Source organism: Nanorana parkeri, unplaced genomic scaffold (assembly GCF_000935625.1).
Source record: "Nanorana parkeri isolate BGI_ZX_2015 unplaced genomic scaffold, ASM93562v1 scaffold825, whole genome shotgun sequence".
NCBI lineage: Eukaryota > Metazoa > Chordata > Amphibia > Anura > Dicroglossidae > Nanorana > Nanorana parkeri.
In genome coordinates this window covers 230,965-242,130 of record NW_017307093.1, presented here as the reverse complement: position 1 = coordinate 242,130, position 11,166 = coordinate 230,965, and the positions used below count along the sequence as shown (strand labels likewise).

General features: G+C 38.7%; 1 protein-coding gene across 1 annotated transcript in view; it reads left to right on the top strand.

Annotated features, from left to right (window-relative positions):
• Positions 1 to 11,166, top strand: part of GABBR2 (gamma-aminobutyric acid type B receptor subunit 2) — a 509,415-nt gene that overhangs the window by 482,120 nt on the left and 16,129 nt on the right. The window contains exon 15 of the mRNA XM_018565262.1: positions 1,316 to 1,540. Coding sequence (XP_018420764.1) covers positions 1,316 to 1,540 — 225 coding nt within the window. The remainder of the gene's footprint in view (positions 1 to 1,315; positions 1,541 to 11,166) is intronic.

The window sequence follows — 11,166 nt, the reverse complement described above, 5'->3', positions numbered from 1 at the left end:
CCTTGGAGCTATCCTTAAACAATAAAAAAATTACACCACATTCAGCTTTTTTTTCAGAGATCTTGGGTCTAGTCTGGTGATGTTCTTCCCTTTCTTCCTCTGGCTGTGGCCAGATCCTAAATGCCACAAAAAACAGCGCAAGAGTCTCAATGCCCTAGGCATTAGGATGTTAGTTGAATGACACTCAACCTGGAATAGAAGCAGCATTGCTGTAATGGTTAGTCAGCATGGAAAAAAACAGAAACAGCACCAGAGATCAGGTGAGTATAGCAGATTAAAAAAAATATATTTTACAGAGCTGCCTGGTTATCCACCTTAAGTTTATTGCCCAGGTCGCCTTAAAAACAAGATCAACCTCAATTACTATGTAAATTGAAATTGTATTTGTTACTCTGCACCCATGAGTTTTGCTTACACTTTCGCTGCCCTTCTTTTCTAGTTTGACTATTTTGGATGTAGGGGCGCACTGGGGGTCCCGGTGTGCATTTTTGGTTGCTGGGCCTCCAGTGCGTCCCTGCACCTTGTGAGGAGGAGTAGGCTACCTCCTGGTACACCTGCATTTAATATATCGACTGCACTAATATGCTCCCACTTGTAGACTCATATAAATAGAGTTAGGACCACACGTTACAGAGGTGCCTTGACGGGGCGGTGTGGCTTCTACATATTTTTGGCCAAAGGTTTGTGCAACTAAAACCTCTGCTTTTAACGCATACTGTTAGACAGGGTAATTTGTTTTGTTGCAGGCTAGCTGGCAGGTGTGCTGGTGACTTTTTGTGTTTAGTATTGTTGTAAGCCTTCCCATGTGCACCCTGCTACAAAGGCTGGCTATAAATGTATGCGCTTACCATCTTTTTCTAGTTTGACAAAGTACTACATGTCCCTGGTTATGAACAGGAAGTGATTTACATCACTTCCTGTTCATGAGTTTTTAATATTGATATGATAAACATCAGAATCTGTCTTATATTAGCTTCATGAAGTCCCCTGTACAAATAGTGGAACGGGAGGCACTGCACTGTAAGCCAATCAAACTTGAATGCCTTGTACGGTGCTGTCAGTTTAACACTGGGAGCTAGCTGATATGAAAAGAAAGCAGAATGATGACTTCATTCATGTAAATCTAACAAACAAAACGCAGTATTCTTCTAAATGGTTGAGACAATGTTCTAATCTAGACCCTCATCATGGATAGATTTTTCTCTTTGCCACAGAGATAAAGCATGTTATGGCATGTATTGTGTTTATATATTCAAGTTTTTAAAATCTTTACACAAATATTGATTATTTTTTTTGTCTGTTTTATTTCCACAAGTTATTTGGTTGCTTCTTGGCATGGGAAACGCGAAATGTCAGCATACCAGCACTGAATGACAGCAAGTACATTGGAATGAGTGTATACAACGTAGGCATAATGTGCATTATAGGAGCCGCTGTCTCTTTCCTCACCAAAGACCAGCCAAACGTCCAGTTCTGTATTGTGGCTCTAGTCATCATATTCTGCAGTACGATTACGCTCTGTCTAGTTTTTGTGCCAAAGGTAAGTTATTTACAGGTCTATTTTTATACAGTAATTCATTCTGCCATGCGATCAGTTTTATCCTCACAGTCTTCAACGTGCAACGTGTTGTGACCTAGTTTTAACAAGACATGCTAAAGATCAGCAGTGCTCATCTCCCATTCATATAAAAGTGTATTAACCTCTTAAGTTCATCCCCTATGCAGCAGTAATCAGAAAACATATAGGCAATGGAGATGTATACAGCTCAGTCATTTACATGTTAAACGGAATGGAAAAGAAAATTTGATTTGAAAATATATTTATTTCGCTTTTGTGATTATATATATAAATCATATATTAAAACAGGGATGCACAAATCCCAGGAGCCCCGTAGCCAATGCTCCTTAAGGCCTGGTTCACACCTAGGCACTTTTGCGCAGTTCGAAAAGCGCTTTTAACTGCCCAACACAAGAAATCATGGGATTTTCAATGGCCCTGGTTCACACCTGAGCAGAAAAACGCCTAGCAGGAAAACGCCAGACGTCTGAAAAGATACAGGAGCTTCTTTGGGCAGTTAAACGCGCGTTTCCTCCTCATAGACTTCATTGTAAATGCCAAAAAAATTCCAACAGAAGGATGTTTTCGTGAGCGTTTTGCACGTTTATATGTGCGCTTTCCCATTGCCCACAATGATTTATGTGGGCAATGGCCAATCAAAACTCGCGGCTTCAAATATTAAAACGTGCATAAAAATATGCACAACGCACATAAACACGCAAATGACCGCATGCTGCTAACAGGTATACCAACGCGCAAAAACGGTGCCGTCTAAGTGTGAACCAGGGCTAAAAATGACAGCCGCAAGTTTTTTTCTAGTCTAGTCTTTCAATGGAGCTGGAAAAGTATCAGTACTTGTACCATGTAGGGTACTTGTTATCTGAACATCACTAATATGTCCTCTTTAATAGTATATAGCTAATGTGCCCCCTGCTTCTTAAGTTAGTACTTTCAGAAAAAAAGGCTATTTAAACACATTTCATCTTTCAAATAATCAAGAAATAATCAACAAGTGGGACAAATATGTAGAAGCTACAGGTTTTTGATAACAGCTCTGTGCCTAAAACCGATGTACTTGGGGTCTAATATGAGCATAACTGTTCTATTAAGAACTAAATAGACTACCACAATTTAGAATAGTTAGTGGTTCTGGAAGATACTCTCTAATTTAGAAATCCGACACATTTGGGCTTTATTTGACATGACACTGCGAAAGGCAGTGGCTTATAGACAAGCATATAGATATTAAAGGGCATATGGGTATGTAGGCAAGTGCCACAAGCTGTTTTTTCAGATGCTGCATGTTTATGCCACCAGAGAATAGAAAGGTAGGGAAGACACTTGGCTGGCAGCCATGCTGGCACCCATTATATCACAGTTAATACAGAAGGGTTGATGTACCCCCATAGAGATGCTAGTTGGCAGTGATTTTGTTTAATTGCTAAAGAAGAACTCTAGCTTAACCTGTTTACATTCCATCTATTCTTATCTCTGGTGCTTGGTGGAAAATGGTGCTGCTTTTTAAAGGGTAATTTCTCCTTTTCATAAATAATGAAAAGGTGAACCAACTCACAACATCCTCCATACCAAACACCTCACTAAGCTGCTGTAATAACCATCTACTGCCACCTACTCTAGCTGGTGTAACTGGCTGCACACTTCAAAACTTCACTACATGGCCCCAGAGGCTGTATAGTATCATAATGCTGACAATGGTGAGAGGTTTTACCCTCCCCACAACATTGCTGTTTTTCAGTGAGTACAACTGACTTGCTGTGTTTCTTATTGCTTTAGGTAATAGGTGTGCTGTATTGTCCACTTAACACAGTACTTGAGGAGTAAAGGATAATGATTCTTCATGTGTATGTGTACTCACGTAGCACACAGCATCTGGTTCCCCAACTTCTTCAACATTGTAATATCCCTAACTTTGCCCATTCTGGAATGGGCACACTATTGCTATTTATTATAAAGATGCCAGTCTACACCAGACAGTAATATAGTCTACCCATTACTGCTGGTTATGTATCGTAAGTAGGGATGCACCGATATATCAGCCGCCGAAACATATCGGCCGAAAATGGCACTTTTGGGCAGGAGAGAAAGTGTCACAGACGGCCGAGCGCTGCTGGAGGAGAGCACAGTGAGTGGCCGGCGTCTCTCCTCCCACACTGCCCAGGCTCCTATCATAGTTCGGCAGAGCGGTGTGGGGGCGGAGACAGGCTGTGCAGTCGCAGGAGGCTGAGCTCTCCTTCCTGCACTGCCCCGCCCAGCCTCCTGTAACAGCTGTCAGAAAAGAGGTGATCTACATCACCTCCTGTTCATTCCTGATTGTAGTTATAGTAAACATACTCTGTCCTCATGTAATGAATGAACAGGAACACTCAGAGATTTCCTGTTCATTGATAACTGGGGCGTCAGAAAAAGAGATTTAGGACTTTCTGGCCTCAATCTCTTTTTCTATTTTAAAAGTGAGATATCACGGGTCTATTTAGATCCCCAATATTTCCCCGAAGCCCCTAAAAGTAAAGTAAAAAATACAAATATTTAATAAAAAATTGAATTAATAATAAAAATAAATTAAAATAAAATATTCAAAAAATTTGGAAAAATTTAAATAAAAAACATTTTCGTTTCGGCCTGACAATTTTTTTATTTTGGTTTCGTTTTGGTTTTGAAATTTCCATTTCGGTGCACCTCTAATCGTAAGCATAACAACATCATAGTCATGAATGTTTTACTAATAGAAAGAAATTTGAACATCTAGTTAGACCAAGTAACCCATTAACAATGAGCATCAAAGAGAAATTGCTTGCTTACCACTCAACCCTCAAGAACCTCGAACTTGTGCATTAACTGTATATGTGAATGCACACACAGACACACACACATTTCACCATCTCTGTGTTATCAGTCTTTGTAAAGTCCATTCCGCTCTCTCAGCTCCTTATCTTTTATTTTCCTTCTGCATCCTCCCAGAACAAGGCTGTTTGCAGATTACACATTTTGCAAGAGGATTATCATGTGATTTTGTAGTTAATAGTAGCTTCATAAACTGAGTGAACTTAATGTGGAAACACACACATGTCCCAGCCAGCTGTTTCTACACATGAGTCTGCCTATACTTCTTAAGGGGCTGGTAAAGATTACCTTTATATTTTTCATTAAATTGGCCTTATTTTATCATATGGAAGGATAACCACTGCCCACAACACTAAAGATTAATTAGCAACACTCCCTATTCATTAGGCACCACTAATCTAATAAAACCAAATCAATCTTCCACTAATTTACATGGTGAACAAGCACAGCTGTGAGCTTAGGATGGAACTGGCGCCTGACTAATGAGCCACAATTATTTTCAAATGTCCCCACCCGTGTCCCTGAGTTTGCAGACTGTCTATTTAAAGAAAGTACCACCACCAGCTAAGAGCTGTCTATTTTTTTGCAAAGGTACAATTGTTGAGCTGTAGTGGATACTCAAAGCTGAACTCCAGTCACACAAAAAAAATAATAAAGCACTTGAATAGTCATTAAAAAATCTTTAACTATGTTTAAAACCTTTTTTTGGAATTAGTCCTCTTTTAGATCAAAGGAGTACATTTACTAATATACTGCTGTGACACAAAATCAGCATCTAACAGGCTACTGCCCACTATTTGTGACAGTGCAGAGCCACACTGCAGCCTGAAAAGATCCCAACAATATTGTCGGGATCCATTCCACTGTCTTATTGACAGCTGGCTCTACCTCTCTTGAGCCAGAGCCAGCTGTGCCTGCCCCATCCCCTGTCTATCCTTCCAGTGACCGCTGGAGGAACTAGCTGCCTGGTGGTAAACGTCATTCTGCAGAGGATATTGTTGGAGTAACACTTTCCTCTGTGTAAAGAGACTTAGTCATGCCATGTGATGCCTCATTAGACATCCGGAATCCTGAGGAAAACACAAAGCAAGGACAGTGTATCCCCCAATGATTTCCTGTACCATAGAAAGCTCTAAAGAGACTCTTGTTTGTTTGCATGTTCTCTCCAAATATAACGCTGTGTAATGTGTCCCCTTTCATTTTACCCATGGCCCTCCAGACTTGTCATGGAAGTGTCTCCAGGAATGGGGCCTTACATGTGTCTGTAAAGGTGAATGCACAGCTTTTCTTATTTGCTGAATTTAGCAAGTTAAAAAAATGTGATTAATGCAAATGTTGGGCACCCCATCAGTCATTGCTTAATATACGGTATATCTACTCGTGGTGTGTTCTCCCAGCTAGTTACTTGGTGGTCAATGGCAGCCTGCTCATTTGCTATCTGGTTCCTGCCTGCTCTAAGCATACCTAGACTAGATGCTATCTTTCTATACCTGATCTTGCTGATCCTGCTAACTCCTAACCCTGACCTGTTGGACTCTCTGGAATTGACCACTTGTCCTGACCTCACTAGAACCCCACCTGGCAAGACTTTGGCTGTGTTCTCGACTAAATCTCTGTTCCATGATCTGGTTTTGGTGCTCAGCCCTGGTTACCCACACCAGTGAGCTTTGGATACTCTCAATGGATGTCCACACTTTTAAGCTCACTTTCAGGCATGGCTCACCCTCAGAAACTGCATCATTGTTTTAGACCAGAAAATCAAGATCACATATTTCAATATTTTCTTGTGTTTAAAATGTAGCCACACATTCTGAACTTTATACAAATCCTGAGACTGTGAAGGCCATTAAAGAACTTTAATCTTTTGTTTCTTGGCATCATAAATTTGAGGAAGGTTTCATATCACTGTTTACTTGTAATATCCTCTGTCTTTTCAGGTTCAGTTTTTTTCACTTACTGTGGGTCATTTGTTGCTATTTTGAAAAAACGATTTTTCCTCTACCCCATAGTATTTTCTTGGCCACCGGCTCCAACATAACTCTAAAGCATAAGACATTCACATTCATGCTTAGCAGTTGGCAAGCTGTTCAAATACTTCCCTCGTCTCCCCAAATGTACTTTTTAGTATTGTAGATGATGATGCCTGTGCAAGGAACTCTGCAGTAGACATGCAAAAATTTAGTTTAATTCCAAATGGATATTCGTACGAATTTCATTGAATTCGGACGCATTCGAATTTCCGAATTTGAGGCCGAATGCAAATTAATCCGAATGTTCCTTTAACGCAAATTCGGATCCATCTGAATTTCGTATAAAATAAAACTAAATGAGACATGTGAATGTTTGCGGGGTCACGTCTACTGTGCACAATGGGCCAGTACACCACTACTTTTATGCCAGGTAATTCTTCTTGCTGGCCTTAAGCAGTGATACGTTTTTGGGGTTTTTTTAAGCATACCTGGGTGGTCTAAAAGGTATACATTTTTCTTGATCTTGACCCAAAGTAATTGGATAGGTGTTATGTATTGAACTGACCAAACATCAGATCTTAAATAGCTATGTGACTCTCATATGTCAGAATCAGAGACACAGCCATTTAAATACCATTTTTCTGTTATCCGGGCTCACATTACCACTAACTTGGTCTCTGTTTTTTTTTTAGTTGGGGCAAGAGGAGTTTTCTCTATAGCTGGACATCGATACATAAAGTGATGTTGCCTGACTGTGCATTGTCGCAGCTCAGATATGCACAGTACCTTGCCTGTAGATTGCCTGTAGTATCACTTTAAACAGTTTCCCTTGATTTCCATTTTTTATTAAGACAATGAGCACATTATTTAGAATTACTATTTTTGTAGCCCACCTCTGAAACGTCTTTCATATTTATTTTCACACAGCTTCTTAGAGGGAATCTGTTACATTCTCAAGAGGGGTGTTATTCTTAATTCATAAAAGTCTACCTTTTGAATACTTAACTGTATTTACTAAATACAATGGTCATTATGTTATCCAGCACTGTAAGCTTTATAACATGCCTTTAATTATTGTAGCCATCTAGAAACCTTCACATCTAGACAAAGATATATTTATGCACATAGAGAATAAACTTTTCTTTTCTTGATCCTACTCTCCGTATTGGGCATTTTAACCCAACTGTTGACCCCCAACCAGACAGACTATGACCTCTCCAGTCCAATTTCATATAATTGTCAGATTAGTGCAGTGCTCTCTTCCTAACCGATACGGAAATAAAAATACAATGATCACATAGTCTATTCCTGTCACTCTAAAACATACAGAGCTATGTCATGGATTAATCATGCTCTCGCCACTAAAGCAGAACAAGACTATAACATATCTGCTACACTTGGAAACTGACAAATATCGCTGCACACACGTAATTAATTAAGCCACCAGGAAGTACACTTAATTAGGAAGAGGATATTTTACCAATCTGCTTCCATTTTTGAACAAAGGACAAAAAAATGGAAAACTAATTGGATTCCTGGCAAAATCTGGCCACTTCTCTGTTATGATTCCTAGTCTTCAAATAACTCGGCTATCAATGTGTTTCCCTCCCACAAAACCTTGGGGGTTGATAGTTCACCCATCAATTGGTATAAACATAATATAGATATATTTGCCCTTAAATATATCTATTAAACCTTTACCGCTTTTAACTGCTCATACCCCCCAGGGGACAATCTATTTCTTAAAATATAAAGGCTTTTCTGGTCATCACTGTTCTGAGTATACTGCATTGTTTTAAGCCTAAAGAAGGAAGATGTGTTTTACCCCCAAAACATGTTGGTAGTTTTATTGAACCAACTGAATTTTAAATAATAAACCTTTTATGGACTCTGTAATCTGACTAGTGTGGCACCCTTCTTTCCAATCTTTCTGATTAGGTTGAGGGCACTTTTTGCTCTTCATCCATAAGTTCCAAGGATCTTTGTTTACAATTTTATTTTATAAACTGACTATGCTAAACCCCCTATAGAATGTACAAGATGGGCATCCCACTCTCAACCCAATGTTACAGATGCAATGTGAACCGAGCCACAGCTTTATATACTTTCTGGACATGTTATAAAATCATACTCCTCTGACAACTAGTTCACTGTCTGCTGACAACAAGTGTGGATTTTAACTTACCATTTATTCTGGAAACGCATCTACATGCCCTCGTACTAAACCATATACCATTCATACACTCTAGGACTCTGATAAGGATATTACTATTCTAAGCCCAGGAACACCATTTTGCTACAATGAAAAGACTCCTGGAAGCCAGCCTTTTAAAAGTTTATTTTTATTGTTAATGAAATGCTGCCGAAATACAAACAAGTGTTCATTAGCAGAGCATGGCCAGCCAAGTTTGACAAAATTTGGGGCCCCTGGCTGGAGGTCTCACTTAATATAACTTGGTTTTGTATGGTTTAGCTCTGTAGTGTGGGAAAGAAGTGACAACACCTATAATTATATTTGATTTCCTATGAGTGCCTATTGGGATGTGTCACTTGGATTATTTATTCTTATTATATGTAACATTGAAAAAAAATGCTAAAAAAATGAATACATTTCCTTAAAAACAATGTGTATGTGCTGCTGGAAAATATCCTGAGCTGGAGGACTTTTCCATTGAATTAAAATAGAAAGTCTCACAAAAAGGAGGGAAATATGAAATATGGGATATTTCCATAGTTTGTTGGATAAAGCCTTAATTTAGCATTTAATATGTGCAATGTTTGATTTTGTCTTTTTATAGTTAGTAAGTTTACGAAGTATAGTGAAAAGATTATTCAAAAAAGGAAACTGAGTAGCCTTTTGTGAAAATGCAGCAGCAGGGCAACATGGATCACAGTTGGTAAAGGCTGGATAGACTACATACTTCAAAACTCGCAGCTCTGTCCTAAAGCAACCTGCTTTTACCCTGGAGTGCTACAATATGTCTTTGCTTTTCATATGAAGACATCTGGTAACTACTACTTACTGCAGTTTCAGATGCCTTTGCAGTGATGTCCAGCAAGACAGCAGGGAAAAAATTATAAAATAGGCACTTTCAGAACTATTTTACTGTTCGCCATTTTGTTGAAGGGCCTCTTTTTCTTTTAAGGATGCAGTGCAGCTGCAGAGAAATAATTAGTGCAGAGTTGAGTGTAAGTGGATACAGTAATTGCCAGGTAGGTGTAGTGGCTAGAAGGTAAGTGTGGATGGGGATTTTGTGAAATTATACTTTACTTTATAGCCTTAACATATTTTAAACAGAATATAAAATCTTACATGTTGGTCCCTTCAACCAAAAGAACTTACAATTGAATGTCCATACCACAGTCAATCAGACACAGAACATACCAGGGTCAGTTTAAGTGGAAGCTGATTAAACTACCAATATATTTTTGGGTTAAGGGAGGAAATTAGAGTACACAGAGGACACCTACACTGACATTAAGAGAACATACACAGTCAACGAAGAGAGTGGTAATCAATATCAGAACCCCAGCACTGCCATGGAGTTGCAACCAACCACTTAGGGCACCAGCTTTTTTTTTCACTACCCCAGCCACAGAATTTTGTAAAAGTACAGAATATGTGTGATTATATGTACTCATATAGGTGTATGTGTAAATTAGTGTATGTTATATAGTATCTATGCCTGTATGTGATTATAGATGTGTGAATAAATGTGTCTTGTGGGAGAGTTTGACCAACTTTGGCCTCTGAGTAGCTTTAGCTAGGCCGTACATTTTTAAAAAACACACAAATTTAAATTGAGCATCAAATTTAAATTGTTGCTTCACCTAACCACCTTAGATGCCCAAATGGCCATAAAGCAGACATCTACAGGTGCCTACCCCCAGTCCTGGTTTATAATGCATGTATCCCCAAAACCCATGCCTTTTTTAATGCAATTTCAACTACAGTTCTCCATTCTGCTCTAGCTCCCCTGCCTTTCTAATGGCTACCAAATGCAATAGGTGGTTATATTGGCCAATAGAAAAAGGACCAGGTGGGTGGATGTTGGCTAGGGATTTGTCATAAAAGCTATGGTTGTTATTTCTATAGCACTGTATCTGGATTCTTGGGATAAGCAGACACTCTAAAGATAAAGGATGAATGTAGACACCTGCAATCTACTTCTTGCATTCCTAAAGTTCAGGCACATTGGGCACATATTTTCATATTAAAATGTTCGACCATGAAGGTTCTTGTTAAATGTGGATTATAATGCTGGGTTAATATACATTTCCATTCTATTTGTTTTACAACACCGCACTTCAAAAAAGCAAATATTTGTTCCCTGGTTTCAGAAGAAATATCTTTAAACGATGTGTTACTATATATAAAACACATTACAGGCTGACATCTTTATTATTATCATCTCAAAACTCTTACGTATTTTTTGTGACATCATATTACCCTAAAATAGGAGACCAATGTGAGTAGAAATAAACTGTATTATTAATGTTTCTAGAATGTTCATGTGTTTAGCTAATCAAAGGAGAAAGCAAAAAAATAAATTCTTTACTGCCATTATTTTCCAAAAGAATAACTTGCTGGATTTATTAATGCATAATTGAAATGTTTATTTGCATAAATATTTGATGTTGCGTATGTCCATTGAGAACATCAGCCATGCACTGAAGGCTTCAGCAATTGACCCAAATTGCTGGCATAGTATAGCACTTACCTTTTAACGAGGGCTTGTGTGTATTGAATTATGCCTCAGCATTATCTGTTAGAAA